The sequence below is a fragment of the Gorilla gorilla genome, chromosome 1 (assembly GCF_029281585.2).
Source record: "Gorilla gorilla gorilla isolate KB3781 chromosome 1, NHGRI_mGorGor1-v2.1_pri, whole genome shotgun sequence".
Classification (NCBI taxonomy): domain Eukaryota; kingdom Metazoa; phylum Chordata; class Mammalia; order Primates; family Hominidae; genus Gorilla; species Gorilla gorilla.
In genome coordinates, this window is record NC_073224.2 from 237,155,013 (window position 1) to 237,179,171 (window position 24,159).

Genomic DNA, 24,159 nt, shown 5'->3' on the forward strand with positions numbered 1-24,159 from the left:
AACCAAAATTTCCTTCTTTGAAGACTAAGAAGCAAGAAAACACCTTGCAAGACTGACTTTTTAAACACGAGAGAAAAAAATACACAAGAGTTAACTACAAACACAATAGAGAAGAAGGTATAAAAAATTATGAGCAGCTATGTACCAATAACTTGGAAAACACTTAGAAAAATGATGAACTGGGGGAAAAATGCCGAGACTGGTGTAAACAGAGGTTAAAAATGTGAATCAGGTGGTGGCCTAAGAAGAGGCGAAGAGCCGTGGGAGAGCCGCTCCTTCCCTCTGCTCAGCCCCAGGAATCCTGGCACAGCTGTAGCATGCATGGTTACACCAGGTGTATACCATACATTTGTCAACCAGGACCCGTTCCAGAAATTTCTTTTTTTTTTTTGAGACAAGAGTCTCGCTCTGTCGCCCAGGCTGGAGTGCAGTGGCTCGATCTTGGCTCACTGCAGGCTCTGCCTCCCGGGTTCATGCCATTCTCCTGCCTCAGCCTCCTGAGTAGCTGGGACTACAGGTGCCTGCCACCACGCCCAGCTAATTTTTTTTTTTATTTTTAGTAGAGACGGGGTTTCACTGTGTTAGCCAGGATGGTCTCGATCTCTTGACCTCATGATCCGCCCGCCTCGGCCTCCCAAAGTGCTGGGATTACAGGCGTGAGCCACTGCACCTGGCCCAGAAATTTTAAATGGACGAAAAACAGCTCACCTCATCCCACAAAGGCAGCGGAAACTTGGCTCTAAAACCAAGGAGGACAGTAACAAGTAAAGGTAACTGCAGACTCATTCCATGTAGGCAAAAATCCTAGATCAAATACTAGCTATCCAAATAAGAGTATTTTACCAAGAACACCGGCCTGACCGAATGGACTGGATCGAATGCAAGGACGGTTTCACATCAGAAAATGCGTCGGTGCATTTGGGTGAGAAGAGAAATCAGATGACTGCACTGATGGCAGCAGAAAGAACGTCGGACAGAGTTCAATGCCTGTTTGGGATAGGCATTCTTGGAAACCTGAGAAAGGACCTCTTTTGATAGTGGTTAGGTGCAAGAGTCATGTTCAGGGGAGAAACCGATGAATTCAGGTCTGTGCAAAAGATGCCGCCCAGCGGGGCCTGCCGTGCCCACTGGGGTGACAGTCGTCTGGTCCTGCTATACCTCCTCCCAGCCTTCTGCTCTTCAGAGCCCTGCCGTGACATCCCATGTCTGTGCTAGGCCTTCCCCATCAGAGCACAAACGCGGGAGGCAGGGGCTTCCCTGTATACCTGGACCACCTGGAACCGGACCTGGGTAGAGCGCGGTGAGTGTCGTCACAAGAGTGAATAAAGTCAAATCAGAAGATGCCTGCATCAGCCTCACTGCCCCCCACTGCCCCAGCAGGCAGTATCTTCAGATGAGGAGAAGCAACTGAGGTATAAGGATCTCAGGGGAAGACACACCTGCCGTGGTTCTCAGGGGACAGGATTATCTCCACGGAAAACCCCAAAGGACTAACAGACATTGCTATAGCTGATAAGGATTCAGCAAGGTTGGCAATAAAATCATATAAAGCATGGAAAATGTACAACATGTATAAAACCTATAACATCGATAGTGCTTCAACACCAACAATAACCAACAAGAAAACTACAAAATAAGACACCGTTCAACATGGCAACAAAACCTGGAAATCTACGGGAATGTATCTGGCGAAAGAATTTCTGGATTCTTTCAATTCTTCTGATACAGTTTATAAAGACCTCAAAAGGCCTGACAAATGACAACTGGAAGGCAAATGTGACATGAAAAATGTCACTTCCCAGCTATGTCAGATGCATTCCAGTTTGCTGGAAAGGCCCAGTGACAGAGCCCACAGGTGGCATCTGGTGGGCAACCTGCCATGTCTGAAATGGACAAAGGTCTGGGGTCAAGAATGGCAGAGCTGAGCTAGAGAGAGAGAGGAGGACCGAGCCGAGCCAGAGGAGGACCGAGCCGAGCCAGAGGAGGACCGAGCCAAGCCGGAGAAGGGAGGACTGAACTGAGCCGGAGAGGGGAGGAGATGGGCAGAATTCATGGAGACCCCACAGCCAAGGCCAAGTGTACGGAGAAGGCCCATCTCGCGAAGACCAGAGATCTGCACATCAAAACACTGGTCTACGGCTTACGCCCACCAGCAAAAGTTGGAGGCCAAGGGCTCTGAGTGAATGTGGGGTGAGGACCCCCCATGAACCGCCAGGGTCCCAGGGCCAGCCCTGGAGCCGGCGGCAGTCCGGTCATCGGAGGCCCCGGGGCCCGGCCAGCAGTGCCTCTGCCAGACACCAGGTGGCGTGAGAGGACGATGTGCAGCAGGCTGGGGAAGGGGAGTCCCTGCAGAGGACACCGCCAGGGTGGGGCATGTTCTGGAATGTTCCGGAGGGGAAAGATGAGCAGAGAGCCGCTCAGATAGATCCTAAAACGTGGTTGGGCAAGAGCAGGAACTAGGATGAGGTCATGTGAGTGCGCACCCTGTGTACAAATTCCCGGTCACAGGACAGCAGCAGGGGCTCTGTGGGCTGAGGATGCACATGGCACACGGGACGGGGTGGCGGGGACACGGCGGTGGGATGGAGGGATGTGCTCACCGTGGGGCTCTGGACCTGACAGGTGACAGACCCGACTCCGTGCCTGGACAGAGGGACTGGTGGCCTGTCCCATCTCTGGCTGGACGGAGGGACCGGTGGCCTGTCGAGTCTCTGATGGTTGTCCTGGCCTAGCTGGGGCGGCCACTCCCGCCTGGCTTCTGTGCCCCTGTGAACCACACCCCCCTTGCTCCCCTGGCCGCAGGAAAGATTAGGTGGTGCCTGTCTGGACCCAGCAGTGTCCACTCTGTGCCCGCCCAGGGCTGGGCATTGAAGTTTGCCAAGATGAACCCCAGCCCTTGGCCTGGGCTGTCCCAAGCCTGGGCTATCTTGCCCAGGGTGGCCTTGGGGACAGGGCTTGGGCGCAAGGCCTCAGCAGCAGCCCCCTCCCACTGCCCTGCATCCACACAGCCCCCACAGCACCCCAGGCCAACAATGGCCTGCAGGATGGGCTGGGACACCAAGCACTGTGGGCACCCTGGCACCCTACTAGGGGCACAGGCCTTGTTGGCTAGACGGGTGTCTTTAGAGCCCTGATAGCCCCCTGCAGTGGGAAGAGGGTCTTTGGGCCTCAGTTTCACCCCCTGCAACAGGAGGGTCTGTGCAGCCAGAGAGCTACCCAGGCTATGTGGCTGCACAGGAGGGCTGAGCAAGGCAAGCCCTGTCTCCTGGGACCCCCTCTCCAGCTAAGCCGGTGTGGCAGAGCCCCCGCAGGAGCCCTAATATCTGAGGACTGTGGACGGGGAAGTGTCCCTGGACCCCAACACTGAAAGTACGGGACAGGCTGAGGTTCCATGAGGAGAGTGAGCAAGAAGACTCTGGGGAGGGGGTGATCGTCCTGGGGGTCCAGGCTGGCTCTGTCCTGCTGAGGGGGCTGTGGCACCTGGGCCAGTGAAGGCGGCACCCCAGGCTGAGCAGGGGCCCTCAGATGGGCGTGAGCTGGCACTGGTGCTGGGGACGGGGCTACACAAGCCTATGGCCCCCTCTCCTGACGCCCCTCCTGCCCATAGGTCTCGCCCCTGCCTGGGCCCCCACACCTCACTGGCAGCCCAGGCCTGCGCTTCCTGACTCTGCCGGGAGGGGCTCTCGTCCTGAGCAGGCCTGAATTGGGCCCTCCCCCGGTTGCCCCAGATGCCCCCAACAACAGCCTGGCCACTGCCATAGCAGGACAGCCACCCAGCCTGGGCCCGGACCCCCTCCTTGCAGGCTGAGCATTCTCACTGCCCGCTAAAATGCAGAGGCTGCTGTAGCCACTTGCAGACGGAACTGAGGCGCAGAGGCTGAGTCACCTGCCCCAGGTCACATACGCGAGAGTGAGGTCACAGAGTCAGAGGCCAGGCTTTCCAGATCTGCCTTGCTCCGTGAGCTGAGCATGAACTTGGCGGTGAGAACCGCCCGGAGGCTGCAGGGCAGCTGGGTTTACACGAAACTGCTGCCCCTGGCTACCCGCCTCCCCCCCAACATGCACACACAGAGACAGACATGCTAGCACATGTGCACACACCACCTGCCAACACACATGCCCTGCCTTGGCTGCCAGTTTGCTACCACAGGAGCTCCAGGAAAAGCCCAGGGAGTAACCAGTTCACAGGCAGGACAGCGGAGGCTGGAGATGCCACGCTGGGCGTGGAGGGGCTGGCCCCATCTCAGGGGATTCTGCTCCCAGGTGCCGCCTCTTTCCCAGAGCCCTGGCTGTGCCCCGCCCTGCGAGGCGGCCGCTGACCAAAGCCCTGCCCAGGACAGTCCTGCGTGGGCTCTGAGCCTGGACTGGGCCATTGCTGCTGCCCAAGGCCATGGAGGTGACCGGGAGACGAGCTGGCCCTCCTCGCACTGCACGGCCCTCCAGACCTCGCTTCCTCCCCTAAGCCCTGGTCCAGCAGGCGGGGGCTGGGAGCAGCGTGTTCTTTCAGCCCACCCCTCTCATGCACCAGGTCCTGCAGCTGCCCCAGGCCTGGGAGGGGTGGAGGGCAGTCTCCTAGCACCATTTCTGGTTGGCATATGGGGTAGATGCTCCCCTGACTTTCCTGCCGAAGCCAGGGCCCCAGACCCAGGAGGATCAGGGCAGATTCTCAGGTGTATGCTGGATGCTCCCTCCCCGAGGACAGCATTACCCAAGCCCACAAAGGCAACGGGCATTGGCGTGGGACACAGGAGGGCTGGTGGGGGCTTACTGGGACAGAGAGGACCAGTCCTCCTCTTGCTGTGCCATCCCAGGTCAGCCGACTGGCTCAGGGACTGCCTCTTCTGCCTGCAGCTCCCAGGACGAGATGGCTGGGAGGAAAAACTGGGAGGGAGGTGGGGCCTGTCTCCAACCCTGGGGACACTGCAGAGGGATCCCCAAAAGCTGTACTGAATCCCGGAGTCCTCTAAACCACTGGCCAGCCTGGGCCCTGCAAGGCGCAGCTGTGCCGCCCCTGGGTTCTCAGTACACGATCAGGGGCCACTGGCCCTGCTCCAGTGCTCCAGCCGGTGGGCAGACTGGCCACACCAGGGGCGAGCTTGGGGCGACCACACATGACACGGCACCCAACACAAGGGGGCCATGCACAGGGGGCCTGGTGCCGGCCCGCGGCATCCTGAGTATGTCCCTGGAAAATGTGTGGCCACGGTCTTTGCCTGGGCTCAGAGTCACTGTGAAAATCCAGGTTCTTAAGAAATAACTTTAATGTATTTAGAAACCTCAAAACCGAAATCTCCCTGCCGGGTCCCCTCCCTCCGGCCGGCCCCCTCTCAGAACGTGGGGCACTCCTGGGCACTCAGGGCCCATCTTGTCCCACTCAGGGGTAGAAAGGGCACAGGAGGACACCTCGCATTGCCCCCAATAATCGCTATTGGTGCCTCCTGTGCCCATCAGTCCGGGTGGAGTTGCCCCCTGGGTGCAGTGGGGAGGTGGGGCCCAGCAGCTGAGAGGGGCCCAGCCAGCCAATGGGAATAGGCTGGGCTCCCTGGGACACGGTGTGGCCCCCTCGAGCTTGCCTGGGGGTGCCTCTCTGGGGACATGTGATCTTCCTTCCGTGAAGTGTCTGGAGCCCGGCGCCACAGCCACAGGCTCTTGGGAAGCCCCAGGGAACCATGCTGGGTCCTTCAGACCAGCTCCCCACGCTCTCTGGAGCCAGGCACGGCCACTTGCTGACAGGCTGTGCTGCCGCCGGCTGGCCTCGCCAGGGCTACACGTCCGTCTCCACCCGCAGACGCTCCATCCTGCGGACATTGCCCTCCACGGCCACACGGCTGGTGATGAAGCGGGCAAAGTCCTCGGGGAACCATCCCGTCTCTCCGTCCCGGAGCCTCTCGCCATAGAGCCACCCTGAACCCGGATAGGGGTGGGAGGGAGATGAGGGGAAGGCCGTGGGTCCCCCGGCCCCTCTGAGCTGCTGTGCCTGAGCACACCAGGGCCAGGCTTCTCCTAGAACTGACCACCTGCTCCTGCCTCAGAGAAGACAGCTGCTGAGGCCTTGCTCATGGTCACCGGGCACCCAGCCCCTGCTCAGGTGCTTGCCACTGAGAAGGGTGCTGGGCTGAGCACACCCCACACAGCTCTGCCCGGCATGAGGAGGAGCCCTGCCTGCCCTCTGCAGGCTCGTGCTGGGCCTGGCTGAGCGGGGATCCCCTGGGAGGGCAGAGACACCTCCTCCTCCCCACGTGGGACACAGTGACCATGAACCTGCTTTTGATTCTGGGGTTCGGGGATGTGGGAGTGCTCCCTTTGAGGAAGCCCTCGAGAGATGGTGAGTACATGGTCAGCCTGCAGCCCGGCATGCTCTGGACCTGGCCAGGCTGGACGCTGACTCACGCCCGCCTGTCCGTTCCCACCCATCTGTGCCCAACGCCCCTGCACTCACCATCCTCCTGCTGCAGAACCAGGACCACGTCCGCCTGCTGCAGCGTGACCTCATCTGCTTGCTTCGCGAAGAAGGCCTTGGTGATCTCCACCTGGGGCAGGTCTGCATAGGGCAGTGGCCATCACAGAGCTGTCGGGAGGCATGGGCCAGGCTCCACTCCCCAATGGCCTCCAGCAGACACATCCCCCGGGGCCGGGGCACCCCATCCCCCGACTGCCAGGCCCCAGCACAAGGCCAGGTGCCAGGCTCACTTGGGCTATAGCGGGGGCCAAAGTGCCAGCCACGGCAGAGGGCCAGCCCTGCAGGCCCCATCCCGCACTCACCTCCTTTGCTAGAGAGGCCCTGCCACTGTCTCTCACTGTGTGTGAGCGCCACGATCCACCGTGCCCGGTCACTCCTGGGGACCAGAGACAGCGTGAGCCAGGCCTGGAGACCGATCCTGCCCGTCTGATGTTCCTTGACTTCTGACAGCCACCCATGGGGGCCGTGGCAAGGAGATGGGTGGTAGGGGTGGGCAGGAGTGGCTGGGCAGACTGTGCCAGGCAGGCTAACCCCCAAGTCACCCCAGCCCCAGGTCACAGAGTTGGGTAGTGGCCACACACCCAGACCCCAGCCTGCTGGACCTGAGGCCACCCCGTTTCCTGGCACTGGGCCCCAGCTCCCTGCCCCCTCCATTTGCTGTGACAGACTCAGCCCCAGCGTCTTCATCTGGAAACAGGGCCCAGAGCTGTCCTCAGTCAAGACGAGCTGAGAGGGAATATGGAGACTGGCGCACCTGTGTGCCTGCCTTCCACGGGGGGCCGGCAGAGACCCCATCAGTGCCCCCTCCCATTCTGAGTGCCAGGACCACCCTGCTGTCTGAACTGGCCCCTACCGGCCAGGCTCGCTGCACCCCAGCATCACTGCTGTCCGCCTGCAGCTGTGCCCTCAGGGCCTCAGGGCTCTCCTGCCTCGGGGCCTCTGCTGAGCAACCCCACACTCCGGCCCCACCTCCCTCTGCTCACATGGGCTGAGCTTTCCTCACGGCGCCCCCCGCACCCCACCCCCCCACCTCGTTTCCTCCCTTGTTCCCACTCCTGGTGGCCCAGCTGTTGGTGCGTCCCCTCCCGGGAACATAAACTCCATGAGGACAAGGCCGTTTCTGTTGTTCCCGGCTCTACCTCAGCACCTACAGCAGGGCCAGGTGCACGGTGGGCATTCAGAGCCAGCCATGCAACAGCGAGCAAGGCAGGGGGACAACCCGGTCCCCGTGGAGCTAATGCGCCTGTGGCCTGGGAACAGCCCTCCCGGGAGCCCACTTACGCGGAGTCCGAGGAGAGCAGGAGCTGCTCCTGGCGGCCCTCGCTGTTGCGAAGCAGGGTCACCTGGAAGGGGTGGGGCACGGAGGAGCTGCGGTTGCCGCCCCCGGGCAGAGGGAGCTCAGACGGCTCTATCTTCTCCACCTGGATGTGGTTCATCTGGGCGTAGTCCTGGACCATGTAGCTCTCCTCGCTGTGGGGACACAGGCAGTCGGTGGGACGGTCCCACCCAGCTCCTACCCAGTGCTGCTGGGCTCCCATCCAGGTCCCACCCGGCTCCCCTGCAGTGGTGGGGAGGCAGCCACGGACGGGCTCCAAGAGTTCCCGCGTCCCACAGAACAGAGGCCACGGCTTTCACGTCCTCCTCGTGGCTATCACAGGCAGACGCGGGTCTGCAGAGGAGGTCAGAGGCTGCTCCTCGTGGCTATCACAGGCAGACGCGGGTCTGCAGAGGAGGTCAGAGGCTGCTCCTCGTGGCTATCACAGGCAGACGCGGGTCTGCAGAGGAGGTCAGAGGTTGCACAGTGAGCGCCACCTGCCCCCGAGTGTCATGTAGAGCATGTGCCGAGTGGAAGCCGCGCCTCCGCTCTGAGGTCAGAGGGGCTCAGGGCCGACTCCCTGCACCCTCCTGCCCCAGGGCCAGCGGCCCAGTGTCCATGGAGTGGGGCTCCCCACACCCTCCTGCCCTAAGGCCACCTCTTCTTCTTGGTCACAACCAGGACATCGTTGAACAGGAACAGGTAGCACGTTGGCCGGCTGGCGATTTTTCGAAAAAGTCCGGTTTCTTCCACTAAGAACAGCTCTCCGCGCTTCAGCAGCCACCGGGAGGCGGAGATCAGTGGGAGAGACTAGGGGGACAGAGCCGGGGTGAGCAGGTCCCCAGGGGGTCAAGGACGCATAGCACCAGGTGGGATTGACCCCTGCCTCTGGACTGGGTGACCAGCTGGCTGCCCCCAGTCGGGGCTGGACAGAGGAAAGGGGCACAATGTGTCCGGGCCTCAAATCGAGGTGCGCCAGGCCCCGGACCAGACCCTGCCCGATAGCCCAGGGCTGGGTGACCACTGAACATTTCACCCAAGCCAGGACTCTAAGGCCAGTGCTGGGGAAGCCTCCACACACACCTCACCCCTCTGTGGCAATTACGCAGACGCTGGGCCCCCTAGGCACGAGGGCCTGCTGAGCCCCGAGGGAGGGTTGGCAGGGGAGGCCCACCCGTGATGGCCACGTGCCACATCTGGGGCCTTTCCTGGCTCCTGAGCCACAGAACATCCTCCCTGCTGCCTGGTGCTGAGTTGCTGGAGTCAGTGGGGGGCAGAGGGATGGCAAAGGCCAGGGGGTGGGCAGTGTGGGGGTGATAGGGGTGGGTGGCGTGGGGGTGATGGGGTGGGTGGCGTGGGGGTGATGGGGGTGGGTAGTGTGGGGGTGATGGGGGTGGGTAGTGGGGGTGATGGTGGGTAGTGGGGGTGATGGGGTGGGTAGTGGGGTGATAGGGGTGGGTGGCGTGGGGGTGATGGGGTGGGTGGTGTGGGGGTGATGGGGGTGGGTAGTGTGGGGGTGATGGGGGTGGGTAGTGGGGGTGATGGTGGGTAGTGGGGGTGATGGGGGTGGGTAGTGGGGGTGATGGTGGGTAGTGGGGGTGATGGGAGTGGGTAGTGGGGGTGATGGGGTGGGTAGTGGGGTGATAGGGGTGGGTGGCGTGGGGGTGATGGGGTGGGTAGCGTGGGGGTGATGGGGGTGGGTAGTGGGGGTGATGGGGGTGGGTAGTGGGGGTGATGGGGGTGGGTAGTAGGGGTGATGGGGGTGGGTAGTGGTGATGGGGGTGGGTAGCGTGGGGGTGATGGGAGTGGGTAGTGGGGGTGATGGGGGTGGGTAGCCTGGTGGTGATGGGAGTGGGTAGTGGGGGTGATGGGGTGGGTAGTGTGGGGGTGATGGGGGTGGGTAGTGGGGGTGATGGGGGTGGGTAGTGGGGGTGATGGGGGTGGGTAGTGGGGGTGATGGGGGTGGGTAGTGGGGGTGATGGGGGTGGGTAGTGGTGATGGGGGTGGGTAGTGGGGGTGATGGGGGTGGGTAGTGGTGATGGGGGTGGGTAGTGTGGGGGTGATGGGGGTGGGTAGTGGGGGTGATGGGGGTGGGTAGCGTGGGGGTGATGGGGGTGGGTAGTGGGGGTGATGGGGGTGGGTAGTGGGGGTGATGGGGGTGGGTAGTGGTGATGGGGGTGGGTAGCGTGGGGGTGATGGGGGTGGGTAGTGGGGGTGATGGGGGTGGGTAGTGGTGATGGGGGTGGGTAGCGTGGGGGTGATGGGAGTGGGTAGTGGGGGTGATGGGGGTGGGTAGCCTGGTGGTGATGGGAGTGGGTAGTGGGGGTGATGGGGTGGGTAGTGTGGGGGTGATGGGGGTGGGTAGTGGGGGTGATGGGGGTGGGTAGTGGGGGTGATGGGGGTGGGTAGTGGTGATGGGGGTGGGTAGTGGGGGTGATGGGGGTGGGTAGTGGGGGTGATGGGAGTGGGTAGTGGGGGTGATGGGGGTGGGTAGCGTGGAGGTGATGGGGGTGGGTAGCGTGGAGGTGATGGGGGTGGGTAGTGGGGGTGATGGGGGTGGGTAGTGGGGGTGATGGGGGTGGGTAGTGGGGGTGATGGGGGTGGGTAGTGTGGGGGTGATGGGGGTGGGTAGTGGGGGTGATGGGAGTGGGTAGTGGGGGTGATGGGGTGGGTAGTGTGGGGGTGATGGGGGTGGGTAGTGGGGGTGATGGGGGTGGGTAGTGTGGGGGTGATGGGGGTGGGTAGTGTGGGGGTGATGGGGGTGGGTAGTGGGGTGATGGGGGTGGGTAGCGTGGGGGTGATGGGGGTGGGTAGTGTGGGGGTGATGGGGGTGGGTAGTGGGGTGATGGGGGTGGGTAGTGGGGGTGATGGGGGTGGGTAGCGTGGGGGTGATGGGGGTGGGTAGTGAGGGTGATGGGGGTGGGTAGCGTGGGGGTGATGGGGGTGGGTAGTGGGGGTGATGGGGTGGGTAGCGTGGGGGTGATGGGGGTGGGTAGTGGGGTGATGGGGTGGGTAGCGTGGGGGTGATGGGGGTGGGTAGTGGGGGTGATGGGGGTGGGTAGTGGGGGTGATGGGGGTGGGTAGCGTGGGGGTGATGGGGGTGGGTAGTGAGGGTGATGGGGGTGGGTAGCGTGGGGGTGATGGGGGTGGGTAGTGGGGGTGATGGGGGTGGGTAGCCTGGTGGTGATGGGAGTGGGTAGTGGGGGTGACGGGGTGGGTAGTGTGGGGGTGATGGGGGTGGGTAGTGGGGGTGATGGGGGTGGGTAGTGGGGGTGATGGGGGTGGGTAGTGGGGGTGATGGGGGTGGGTAGTGGTGATGGGGGTGGGTAGTGGTGATGGGGGTGGGTAGTGGGGGTGATGGGGGTGGGTAGTGGTGATGGGGGTGGGTAGTGTGGGGGTGATGGGGGTGGGTAGTGGGGGTGATGGTGGGTAGTGGGGGTGATGGGGTGGGTAGTGGGGTGATAGGGGTGGGTGGCGTGGGGGTGATGGGGTGGGTGGTGTGGGGGTGATGGGGGTGGGTAGTGTGGGGGTGATGGGGGTGGGTAGTGGGGGTGATGGTGGGTAGTGGGGGTGATGGGGGTGGGTAGTGGGGGTGATGGTGGGTAGTGGGGGTGATGGGAGTGGGTAGTGGGGGTGATGGGGTGGGTAGTGGGGTGATAGGGGTGGGTGGCGTGGGGGTGATGGGGTGGGTAGCGTGGGGGTGATGGGGGTGGGTAGTGGGGGTGATGGGGGTGGGTAGTGGGGGTGATGGGGGTGGGTAGTAGGGGTGATGGGGGTGGGTAGTGGTGATGGGGGTGGGTAGCGTGGGGGTGATGGGAGTGGGTAGTGGGGGTGATGGGGGTGGGTAGCCTGGTGGTGATGGGAGTGGGTAGTGGGGGTGATGGGGTGGGTAGTGTGGGGGTGATGGGGGTGGGTAGTGGGGGTGATGGGGGTGGGTAGTGGGGGTGATGGGGGTGGGTAGTGGGGGTGATGGGGGTGGGTAGTGGTGATGGGGGTGGGTAGTGGGGGTGATGGGGGTGGGTAGTGGTGATGGGGGTGGGTAGTGTGGGGGTGATGGGGGTGGGTAGTGGGGGTGATGGGGGTGGGTAGCGTGGGGGTGATGGGGGTGGGTAGTGGGGGTGATGGGGGTGGGTAGTGGGGGTGATGGGGGTGGGTAGTGGTGATGGGGGTGGGTAGCGTGGGGGTGATGGGGGTGGGTAGTGGGGGTGATGGGGGTGGGTAGTGGTGATGGGGGTGGGTAGCGTGGGGGTGATGGGAGTGGGTAGTGGGGGTGATGGGGGTGGGTAGCCTGGTGGTGATGGGAGTGGGTAGTGGGGGTGATGGGGTGGGTAGTGGGGGTGATGGGGGTGGGTAGCGTGGAGGTGATGGGGGTGGGTAGCGTGGAGGTGATGGGGGTGGGTAGTGGGGGTGATGGGGGTGGGTAGTGGGGGTGATGGGGGTGGGTAGTGGGGGTGATGGGGGTGGGTAGTGTGGGGGTGATGGGGGTGGGTAGTGGGGGTGATGGGAGTGGGTAGTGGGGGTGATGGGGTGGGTAGTGTGGGGGTGATGGGCGTGGGTAGTGGGGGTGATGGGGGTGGGTAGTGTGGGGGTGATGGGGGTGGGTAGTGTGGGGGTGATGGGGGTGGGTAGTGGGGTGATGGGGGTGGGTAGCGTGGGGGTGATGGGGGTGGGTAGTGTGGGGGTGATGGGGGTGGGTAGTGGGGGTGATGGGGGTGGGTAGCGTGGGGGTGATGGGGGTGGGTAGCGTGGGGGTGATGGGGGTGGGTAGTGGGGGTGATGGGGTGGGTAGTGTGGGGGTGATGGGGGTGGGTAGTGGGGTGATGGGGGTGGGTAGCGTGGGGGTGATGGGGGTGGGTAGTGGGGGTGATGGGGGTGGGTAGTGGGGGTGATGGGGGTGGGTAGCGTGGGGGTGATGGGGGTGGGTAGTGAGGGTGATGGGGGTGGGTAGCGTGGGGGTGATGGGGGTGGGTAGTGGGGGTGATGGGGGTGGGTAGCCTGGTGGTGATGGGGGTGGGTAGTGGGGGTGATGGGGTGGGTAGTGTGGGGGTGATGGGGGTGGGTAGTGGGGGTGATGGGGGTGGGTAGTGGGGGTGATGGGGGTGGGTAGTGGGGGTGATGGGGGTGGGTAGTGGTGATGGGGGTGGGTAGTGGTGATGGGGGTGGGTAGTGGGGGTGATGGGGGTGGGTAGTGGTGATGGGGGTGGGTAGTGTGGGGGTGATGGGGGTGGGTAGTGGGGGTGATGGGGGTGGGTAGCGTGGGGGTGATGGGGGTGGGTAGTGGGGGTGATGGGGGTGGGTAGTGGGGGTGATGGGGGTGGGTAGTGGTGATGGGGGTGGGTAGCGTGGGGTTGATGGGGGTGGGTAGTGGGGGTGATGGGGGTGGGTAGTGGTGATGGGGGTGGGTAGCGTGGGGGTGATGGGAGTGGGTAGTGGGGGTGATGGGGGTGGGTAGCCTGGTGGTGATGGGAGTGGGTAGTGGGGGTGATGGGGTGGGTAGTGTGGGGGTGATGGGGGTGGGTAGTGGGGGTGATGGGGGTGGGTAGTGGGGGTGATGGGGGTGGGTAGTGGTGATGGGGGTGGGTAGTGGGGGTGATGGGGGTGGGTAGTGGGGGTGATGGGGGTGGGTAGTGGAGGTGATGGGGGTGGGTAGTGGGGGTGATGGGGGTGGGTAGTGGGGGTGATGGGGGTGGGTAGCGTGGGGGTGATGGGGGTGGGTAGTGGGGGTGATGGGGGTGGGTAGTGGGGGTGATGGGGGTGGGTAGTGGTGATGGGGGTGGGTAGTGTGGGGGTGATGGGGGTGGGTAGTGGGGGTGATGGGGGTGGGTAGTGGTGATGGGGGTGGGTAGCGTGGGGGTGATGGGGGTGGGTAGTGGGGGTGATGGGGGTGGGTAGCGTGGGGGTGATGGGGGTGGGTAGTGGGGGTGATGGGGGTGGGTAGTGGGGGTGATGGGGGTGGGTAGTGGGGGTGATGGGAGTGGGTAGTGGGGGTGATGGGGTGGGTAGTGTGGGGGTGATGGGGGTGGGTAGTGGGGGTGATGGGAGTGGGTAGTGGGGGTGATGGGAGTGGGTAGTGGGGGTGATGGGGTGGGTAGTGTGGAGGTGATGGGGGTGGGTAGTGGGGGTGATGGGGGTGGGTAGTGGGGGTGATGGGGGTGGGTAGTGGGGGTGATGGGGGTGGGTAGTGGGGGTGATGGGAGTGGGTAGCGTGGGGGTGATGGGGGTGGGTAGCGTGGAGGTGATGGGGGTGGGTAGCGTGGAGGTGATGGGGGTGGGTAGTGGGGGTGATGGGGGTGGGTAGTGGGGGTGATGGGGGTGGGTAGTGGGGGTGATGGGGGTGGGTAGTGTGGGGGTGATGGGGGTGGGTAGTGGGGGTGATGGGAGTGGGTAGTGGGGGTGATGGGGTGGGTAGTGTGGGGGTGATGGGGGTGGGTAGTGGGGGTGATGGGGGTGGGTAGTGTGGGGGTGATGGGGGTGGGTAGTGTGGGGGTGATGGGGGTGGGTAGTGGGGTGATGGGGGTGGGTAGCGTGGGGGTGATGGGGGTGGGTAGTGTGGGGGTGATGGGGGTGGGTAGTGGGGTGATGGGGGTGGGTAGTGGGGGTGATGGGGGTGGGTAGCGTGGGGGTGATGGGGGTGGGTAGTGAGGGTGATGGGGGTGGGTAGCGTGGGGGTGATGGGGGTGGGTAGTGGGGGTGATGGGGTGGGTAGTGTGGGGGTGATGGGGGTGGGTAGTGGGGTGATGGGGTGGGTAGCGTGGGGGTGATGGGGGTGGGTAGTGGGGGTGATGGGGGTGGGTAGTGGGGGTGATGGGGGTGGGTAGCGTGGGGGTGATGGGGGTGGGTAGTGAGGGTGATGGGGGTGGGTAGCGTGGGGGTGATGGGGGTGGGTAGTGGGGGTGATGGGGGTGGGTAGTGGGGTGATGGTGGTGGGAAGTGTCGGGGTGATGGGGATGGGCGTCGCAGTAGGGTGTGGCAGTACAGGGTGTGGGGGTGGGCAGAGTGGGAATGAGGAGCCTGCCCACCAGCCCTCGCTCCTCAGCCACTGTTGACACCTCCCCACCTGCTCCCTGTGGGCCCCGGCTTCCCCACCTGTGCCCACTACAGACTCAGAGCCCCCGGCACCTCCCGCTCCCGGCCTCTGCCACCACCCTCCCTCCTGGATGGGCCTGTTCTCCCCACCCCCACACCCGTTTCCAAGACCAACTTCAAGACCATGTGGGGGTGAGAGCCCCACTCGGGGGTGGACCAGGCCTGGGAGGGGATCCTTGCTCTGGCAGGGGCAGGTGTTGCACCCCAGACTTGAGAGGATCAGGGAGACAAGCGTGAGGCCTGCAAGGCTGTGGGCTCAGCGACAGCGGCGCAAAGTCACCGCCCTGATGCCTGCTCCAGGCAGCCCGCCCTGACCCACCCCGGGAGCCCCCTCCCCCAGCTGGGACCCGGCACCCTTACTTGGTTGTCCGTGGCCCTGAGTGAGGGTGGCTGGTGGCCTGTCACCCATTCCTTGCTCCACCCTGAAGGGCACCCCCTGGATGGGGCACCAGGACAGGAGACCCACCTGGGCCCGCCTTAGGGGAGGGGCCCTGGGCTGTCCCAGGACAACAGAGGATGCGGCCAGTGTGTGGGATCGTGCGTGGGGGGCTCTGGAGGGAGAGGTATGAGCCCTGCCTGTTTGTGGCAGGGACTAGGGCTGCCCGGGCCTGGGCTGGAAATATTTCACCCTACCCAGAATCCAAGCCTCACTGGGAAACATGAAATCTGGGCCGGCCCTGAAATCACCCTGTCCCCTCCCCTCTGTCCTCAGGCCCTGCCCAGCCCCTGAGGGGCCAGCAAGGAGCGCTGGCCCCAGGCAAGTGCACTGACAGGGCCACTCCTGTTGCCCCCTCAGCTTGGTCACTCAGGGCCTAGGGTCTGCCCTTTGCCGGTGCAGTCCTGGGGATGGGGCAAGGGCCACAGAGGCCCACCCAGTGGGATTAGGGGAGGGGTACACAAGGGATGCTCCCAGATCGGGAGACTGAGGCCTGGAGAGACCAAAGCCACCAGCCCTAGGAGGCCCAGCCCCCAGGCCTCATGAGGGCAGGCACCCACTCTCCAGCCCTCAGGCTCAGGGGTGTGACCTCACACGCAGGCCAGCAGGGAGAGCTGAGTGGGAAGTGGTCCCAGTGGCCCTGATGTCCGGGGCCACCTACCTTGACCTTGCTGAAGTCCAGCTGTGTGTGCAGTGTGTACATCTGCTCCATGCGCTCCATCCTGTGGGCCCCCTCGTTGCACTGCCTCACCAGCTGCAGGGCATGGTTCCCGTGTGAGAGGCTGGTGCTGCAGGGCCCTGGCACGGCCCACAGTGTGCCCAGGACCCCTGCCCAGCCAGCCTCTGGCTGCCCACAGTGCCTGCCCTGGACCAGCCGTGCCACGGGCTCATCAACTGTGTGAGAGCTTCACTGGCTCTAGGCTTCAGTTTCCCTGTCAGCGCTGTGAAAGGCTTGGGATGGATAATCTGGGAATCTCTGGGCCTCAGTTTCCCTGTCAGCGCTGTGAAAGGCTTGGGATGGATAATCTGAGAACACTCGCTGCCCTGGAAGGTAGGGGTAGCCAGCCCTATGCCATCGGGTAGTGTGGGGTTGGGTGGGGACAGGGTCAGGGTACAGGACTCGGGTAGGGCTGGGGCCAGGCCCCATCTTACCTTGCTGATGGCCTTCAGTGCACGGCTGGCAGCCTTGTACCTTTCGGAGTGGCCCTGGGTCTTGAGGCAGAGCGTCTGGATGGACAACAGACATGGGACAGAAAGTCCCCTCTGGCATCCCAGGTGTGGAGGCTCCCACCAACGCCAGACCCTGTGTGGGGCTGCAGGGTGGTCAACAGCTGCCCCCAGGGGGCTCCTGCAGGGCCCCACAGCACGTACAGCCCCTGAACGGCCTCTGCACCACCTGGAGCTCTGCCAGGTCAGGCCAGGTTGAGTGGGAACAGGAGCTAGCACCCCTGCCTGGAACCCTTCCCTTCCCATCCTTGGCCATCTCCATCCAACTTGGGGAATCGTCAGTGGAGGCCCCCTGGCAGCCCCATTTCTGCACATCCCTGGGGCCCCCAGGAGTTTGAGGTTCTGTTTGGCTTGGGCAACCCTGCCATGTGTAGCCTCAGGGAGCTTAGCTCAGTCCTGCCATGTGCGGGGCTGTGTGTATGGGCAGCATGCACACGTGTGAATATGCCTGTGCTCCATGTGCATGCATGTGTGTGCATCCACGTGTATGTGTGTGTGCACCGGGTGCATGTGTGTGCAGTGCCTGTGTGTGCATGTATGCAAACGTGTGTATTGTGTGCACATGTGCATGCATGTATCGGTGCAATGCAGTGTGTGCAAGTGTGCATGCATGTGTGTATTGGCATGCATCGATACATATGCATTGTGTGCACATGGGCACATACGTGCCTGAGTGCGTGTGCATTGTATATACATGTGTGCGTGTGTGTGTACACCCTTCACCCTCATGTACCCTCTGCCCTGTGGGCTGGCATCCCACACACACAGCCCATGCTGGTGAGCCTCTCTGAGCCCCTCTCTGCATCCACAGAACGGGGAGAGTAGGTGCCAGGGACAGGGCTACCACGTCTAGGAGGACTGGTGGCGCGGGGGCTGGGAGGAGGCTCAGCAGGGCTCTGGATGATGCCAGTTCCAACTCGTCAGTGTGCCTGAACCTCATGAACCATTGAGTAAGTGAACACAAATCCGCCAAGGGCTGGAACAGCTCCCGGCACAGTGAGCTCTGTGGGTGGCGGCGACCACAAAGTTATCCTGGTTATTAAAGCCATCTTAGGATCGTAACTATTACAATATCATAGGCCAAGCCTGGAGGAGAAGGTCACAAGCACGTAATGCTCCATCCGGGGCAGGGCTCTGGCCGTGGGACCCCAGGATGGTATGCCCAGCCCCACCCTCAGGCCGTGGACTCACATCCGTCAGGAGGGGCAGCCGGGTCACCCGCTGCATGGGGAGGATCAGGAAGGAGAGCATGGGCAGGCCCCCGCACGCCGGCCGCCTCTCAATCTCTCTCAGGACCTCTCGGAAGGCGGCGTTGCTGCTTCTGCAAGAGGACAAGGCTGTCCTTCCAGGCTCTGCATGGCCGGCCTGTACCAAAATCAGGCGGGACCTGCAGAAGCTGGGCTGGGAGCAGGAATGTGCTTTGGGAGACCAGGGTGCAGGATGCTCCTGAGCCACCCTCCGGGCCTCGGGGCCGCCCACTCACATCAGCCTCTGCAGCGTACGCTGTTGGTAGACCTCGTTGGAGCAGTAGGCGATGTAGGGGTGGAAGTGCTTCTCGGCGTGCTCCTCCAGGATGTCACTGATGTCCTCGACCAGCACCTGGGCCTTGTGCCGCTGCTCCAGGTCCTCGAAGAACCTGAAGGCAAGGAGGGGTGAGGAGGGTGCCACGGGCCTGGTGGTCGGGCCCCATGTGTGCACACACAGACATGCATCTGCATGCACACTCACACATACATGGACGTGGCAGGAGCTGAGCTCAGCTCCCAGAGGCAGCACGCAGCAAGCACTTGGGGCGGGACCCGGACCTGGGATGCAGGACAGCAGGGAGGGCGGGTGAGAAGTGGTCAGAGGCCTGGGGCTCCTTACAGAGCCCCCTGCCACGATCCCACACACTGGTGCCGTCCCTCTGTTGTCCAGGGGCAGCCCCAGGGACTGTCCCCAAAGGCGGGCCCATTTGGACCTCCTGTCCTGGTGCCCTGTCCAGTTGGTGCCCTTCGCCCTTCAAGCTCCTTCCAGCTAAAACGACTGGGCCTCCACACAGGCCCGGGCCCCCGCTGCTGCACCAGCTTGCCCCTGGGAAGAAACTCAAGGACGGAGACTCAGGGGACAGGCACAAGAGCCCAGCCTCCGGGTCACAAAGAGGGGCGATGCCTGGGGCCACCCCTTCCAAGGATGAGTCCCAAATCCAAGGCAGCTCTGCTGGTCAAGCTCCCAGCTGGGTTCATGAACGGTTTACTTTCACTAGGTCCCCCACCCCGTTCTGAGGGAACAGTCAAGGCCGGGGGGGCCAGGTGTGGGCTCTTGGCAGACTCCCTGGAAGGGACTACCAGCCCCTCACCTCCTCCATGACCCAGGCCTTCGCCCAGGGTGATCAGGATGAAGGGAGTTAACACTTGGTCAGAGCTAGGCCAGGGCTGCCAGGATTCTGCCCCCATGGGCGGCCACAGACACCAAGGCTGGGCTTGGCTGGACCCACAATGGTCACCTGGTGTGTGAGGCGGTGGCTGGAGCCTCGTCCATCCTGCAGACCCCCAGAGCACCCAACCTGAGACCACATCCATGTCTCCAGGCCGCCGCCACAGGAGGTCCTCCCAGCCCAAGAGCTCTGTCCTTCGGAGGACTCCCTTGCCCAGCGTGGAGGTGGGCGGGAGTCCCTCCTCCCCCTGCTCACAGGGCCCGACTGGGCCTGCCACCCACGAAGGAGCCACGCTTCCTGCAGGGAGAGTGTCCTGACAGCCGCTTGCCCTTGAGAATCCCCAGCAGATGGAGCTGCAGTCCCCGTGGACGAGGACCGAGCAGGCCATGGGAGGCCTCGGTTGCTGGATGAGCAGGACCACGACATGCGTACGTGCCCAGGCTGGCCAGGCCGGTCAGCAGCTCACATGGGCGACTGCAGGTTCTGAGAAAGGTCTGGGAGAGCCGCCCACCAGCCGCTGACCCCAAATAGCAATGATTCCCCAGACAGTTCACTGTGAATGCCAGGAGCTGTCGGGGGCCCAGCTGGGGGAGGAGGCCGGAGCTTCCCGCTCCAGGGCAGCAATCTAAAGCCCTGAGGAGGTCAGAGGCAAACATGCAGCTGCCTGAGGCAGAGGGGACTGGAGGACACAGAGCTCAGAGAACACAAAGCCTGCCTGGCTGGGGGCAGAGCTGGGGGAGGGGCAGCCGCTATCCCAGACCCCTCCCCCTCCCCCAGCCCCATCCCATGCTGAGTCAGAGGTTGGGAGTTTCCCATAGCTGGTCCCTGGAGCTCTACAGGAAGCCCCTGTCTCCAGGGACAAGGCGGCTCCCTGCCCACCCTCAGGGCCCCAAAGTTCCGCAAGGGCACCCCACAGGCAGCAGATGGGTGGGACTCGCCAGGGGCGGGGCTGATATAAGAATGCGCCAGCAACCACCACTGTTGGGGCAGCCCTGTGCCAGGCACTACAGGCCCCTAATCATCTCCCAGCGCCACCCAAGCCCACGAGGAGACCAGAGGCACCGCCCCTCAGGTTAGCATTGAGGCTGAGGCTCAGGAGACTCGATGATGCTCCAGGGTCCTCCTGCATATAGGGAGCAGCACAGGGTCGAGACCACACATACCCCTGCCCAGGCACACACACCCACGCACACACACCCCTGCCCACGCACACATACCTGTCCACCCACACACACACCCCTGCACACCCACACATACCCCTACCCACACACACACCCGTGGCCAGGCACACACACCCCTGCCCAGGCACACACACCCCTGCTCAGGCACACACACGCACACACACCCCTGCCCACGCACACACACCCCTGCCCACGCACACACACCCCTGACCAGGCACACACACCCATGCACACACACCCCTGCCCACACACACACACCCCTGCCCACGCACACACACCCCTGCCCACGCACACATACCCCTGGCCAGACACACACACTCCTGGCCAGGCACACACACCCCTGGCCAGGCACACACACCCGTGGCCAGGCATACACACCCCTGCCCAGGCACACACACCCACGCACATACACCCCTGCCGACGCACACATACCTGTCCACGCACACACACCCCTGCCCCCACACACACACCCCTGGCCAGGCACACACACCCATGCACATACACCCCTGCCCACGCACACATACCTGTCCATGCACACACACCCCTGCCTACGCACACACACCCCTGGCCAGGCACACACACCCCTGCCCACACACACATACCCCTGTCCATGCACACACACCTGTCCACGCACACACACCCCTGCCCACACACACATCCATGCACATACACCCATGCATACACACCACGGTGCCGCATGCTCCCGAGCCACCCTCCGGGCCTTGGGGCCAGCCCACTCACACACATTCCTGACCACGCACACACAGCCATGCACACACACCGTTGCCCACGCACACACACCTACTCACACACATCCCTGACCACGCAGATACACAGACATCCCTGCCCACACACACACACCCACTCACACACAACTGACCGAAAACACAGCCACTCACACACACCCCTACCCACTCACACATAACCCTGACCATGCACACACACCCACACATACACACCCCTGCCCATGCACACACATCCCTGCCTGTGCACACACCCGTCCATGCACACACATCCATGCACACACCTGCGCACACACAACCATGCATACACACCCCTGCCCCCCACACACCCATGCACACACACTGCTGCCCAGGCACACAAACCCATGCACACCTACGCACACACATACCTGCCCACGCACACACAACCCTGTCCACACACACATCCATGCACACACACCCGTGCACACACCCTGCCCATGCATACACACCCTTGCCCATGCATACACACCCCTGCCCCCACACACCCATGCATACACACCAGGGTGCTGGATGCTCCCGAGCCACCCTCCAGGCCTCGGGGCCAGCCCACTCACACACACCACTGACCATGCACACACAGCCATGCACAGACACCCCACCCCACACACACACCCACGCACACACACCCCACCCCACCCCATGCACACACCCCCGTGCATGGCTGCAGCTGCACGTCCAGCCTCTCCTCTACCTCCAGGCCCTGCAACCAGAGCTCAGGTCCAGCCACCAGACACCTTTGGGTGGAACATGACCCAGAGCTGCAACTCGAGGCTTCCTGCCTACAGGTGAGCAGCTTGTGGCCACCGCTGCCTGGGTCATGCAGCCCTCTGTGCCTGGACGTCCTGGTGGGGTGGTGCTTGGCAGTGGGGCAGGGTTGTACCCCTGGGAAGTGCTCCACGTCTTAAGAACGACCAGGATGCCACAGCCCCAGTGCTTAGCCTGGCCGTGGGGCCAGCTCTTGGTGGCCTCAAGGACCCTCAGAGGTCATCACACTCCGCGGGAGCCAGCAGCTGCTCTAAACCATCCACATCAAGGTGCAGCGCAGGCTCCCCGGGGCCTGCTGATGACAGCGCGGTGCCCACGGCGGGAGGCACCTTCCTGGCAGAGGACCCTGTGTGGAAGGCTGTGGCGTGGCCTCACCTCTGACTGGCACCCAGGACATCCAGGATATTGGAGAAGAGGTGGTGGTGCTCCATCTGGGTCACGGTCGCCCGCAGCTCCTTGGACTGCAGGAACTCCTCCACCAGGATGCCCAGGCTGTGCTGGTAGGAGAACTCCGACGTGAGGATCTCGAACATGGCCTGTGGAGAGGGGCCTGGGTGAGCCCCACAGTGACGCTGGACACGGACCTGCCTCGGTGACCAATGCTTGGAACAGGAGGACATGACCCGGGTGGCAGGGGCAGGTGGGGACAGGAGCCCCAGACAGAACCCTGGATGGGGCTGTCAGAATGGCCAGCTTGGAGATGCCAGCCCGACGTCACTGGATGCCCCTGGCTGGGTGCCTTATGAGCCGCATGAAGCTGGGCAACGACCCCCGTCCTCGTCAGAGAAGGGGGTGATGGCAGCCCCTGGACTCCGAGGATTCACCCGGTGACGCAAAGGGGCTCCGTCAGGGCCTGGCGCAGGTGGAAGCACAGCCCGGGGCTGTGTGAGGCGCTGGTCAGCGTGACAGGGCCTGGCGCTGGAGGTGGCTGCAGAGGGATGGCTGGGTGGTGCCACCGTGGCTGCTGTCCCTCCCCGGGTGTTGCATGGCCCAGGCCATGGGGGACAGCCCTCCCGCCCAGGGCCCTTTTACCTCCTGCCTTTTCCGCTCCTCAGTGGACAGCTGGTCCAGGATGCCCAATTCCACCACCTGGGGGGACACAGGCCCAGGAGCTCTTGGTCACACGTCCTAGAAGCCTGGGCCAAAGTCTCCCTTCTTTCCTCCTCCTGATGGACCAGGGCCAACGTGGGCAGCAGAGGCGGGGACCTGGGTGAGCCACCCCACAGGGCTCAGGGAGGTGTGATCCTGGAGTAGGCCTGTCCTGCCGAGGGCCCATCCCCGTCACCTTCCTCTCTGTGCAACCCTCCTTGGGTCAGCCCCCCGCTCCCCCCAGCCGCCAAAGAGCCCCAGAGCAGCCCAGAAAGAGCATGGGGCATCCAGAGGGAGAGGCCCGAGGCCGGGAGGGGATCTTGTCCCAAAGATCTTCCTGGCAGATGGAGGGGCACGGAGCCCACCCAGGGAGGGAGTGTGGAGGGCAGGACTGTGACTCAGACCCCACCTGGGCGAGGCGAGTCAGTGCCCTGCCTGGAAGCTATGGGTGACGCTGTTTCCGCCCGGGCTCCCTCCTCCTCGGGGCCCACAGCTGGCGGGTCGCCTTGGCGGGAGTGTGGCTCGATTGGTAGAGCACGTCAGGACCAGGAGGGCTGCCACACCGCCCAGGGGTCCCCTCTGCAAGACTCAGGCCACCCTGATTCGTGCTCTGCTCCTCACTGGGCTGGGCAAAAAGGCCGCCAACAGCGCCTGGGCCAAGGGTGAGTCCCCCATTCCCCAAACCAGTGCCTCCTTCCCATGCAGGGTCGGAATCTCTGGCAGTTACCAGGGTGCAGTACTGGACTCCATCCCCGACAGAGGGAGACCACACGCCCCCAGCTCCCAGCAGGAGAGTAAGACTGCACTTCTAGGCCTTTCTATCTGTGGGGAGGCTGCCCGCTGCCTGCCCTCACCCCACGCTGGGCCCGCCCTGGCCGGGGTCCCGGGGTACGCAGCACCATGGTGTGTGGTGGGTGGTTGCAGTGCCAGCCCCTCTGAATGGCGAACAAGGAGCCCCATTGTACCACAGGTGGGGGCCCGCCCTCCCCGCTGCCCGCCACGCCCACGGCCACATGGTCCCCTCCCTTGGGCCTCAGGGTGCGGGTCACATGCCGGTCCACCTGGGGTAGGAGCAGCCATCTCCCCCAAGCATGGGGATAACTGCCGGGCCAAGCTCTCCACTGAGACCCCCGCAGGGCAGGGACGGGCCCCCAATTTCAGATATGGAAAGTGAAGGAGTGTCTTGGCCCTGGCCCCAGCTCCAAGTCCCGGCCCCTCCCATCCCAGCTGTCTCCCTACACAGACCACTCAGCCCTCTCCTGGGGTGGGGGCCCTGGGAAGGGACTCCTGGTGCCCGCAGCTCCCTGCAGGGCAGTCTGAGCAGGGCTGGCCCTCGCACCCACAACGGCAGGGCCCTGCATGGGCAGGGCGACTCTGAGGGCACAGGAGGGAGACCCCCAGGTCTGCCACCCACAGCCGA

General features: G+C 63.6%; 2 protein-coding genes across 4 annotated transcripts in view; both read right to left on the minus strand.

The window, feature by feature from the left end:
• Window positions 1-5,243: 5,243 nt before the first annotated feature.
• The window catches only part of ARHGEF16 (Rho guanine nucleotide exchange factor 16), a 31,933-nt gene continuing 13,017 nt past the window's right edge, over window positions 5,244-24,159 (minus strand). For all 3 annotated transcript variants that reach the window (XM_055350228.2, XM_055350281.2, XM_055350348.2), the window contains exons 5-15: window positions 22,683-22,739; window positions 22,026-22,186; window positions 18,008-18,160; window positions 17,716-17,845; window positions 16,450-16,524; window positions 15,959-16,051; window positions 8,434-8,585; window positions 7,742-7,930; window positions 6,763-6,836; window positions 6,440-6,541; window positions 5,244-5,904 (exon numbers count right to left, since the gene is read on the minus strand). In XM_055350228.2, coding sequence (XP_055206203.2) covers window positions 5,765-5,904; window positions 6,440-6,541; window positions 6,763-6,836; window positions 7,742-7,930; window positions 8,434-8,585; window positions 15,959-16,051; window positions 16,450-16,524; window positions 17,716-17,845; window positions 18,008-18,160; window positions 22,026-22,186; window positions 22,683-22,739 — 1,326 coding nt within the window. In that variant the 3' untranslated portion in view covers window positions 5,244-5,764. The remainder of the gene's footprint in view (window positions 5,905-6,439; window positions 6,542-6,762; window positions 6,837-7,741; window positions 7,931-8,433; window positions 8,586-15,958; window positions 16,052-16,449; window positions 16,525-17,715; window positions 17,846-18,007; window positions 18,161-22,025; window positions 22,187-22,682; window positions 22,740-24,159) is intronic.
• On the minus strand, window positions 9,969-14,607 carry LOC134758550 (uncharacterized; the record flags this gene model as incomplete). Its single annotated transcript, XM_063706618.1, has 11 exons — window positions 9,969-9,980; window positions 10,236-10,313; window positions 10,463-10,630; window positions 12,075-12,272; window positions 12,323-12,421; window positions 12,462-12,629; window positions 12,736-12,900; window positions 13,634-13,687; window positions 13,946-14,137; window positions 14,197-14,364; window positions 14,560-14,607. Coding segments are annotated over 11 exons (1,350 nt in total), but the record flags the coding sequence as incomplete, so codon positions are not given.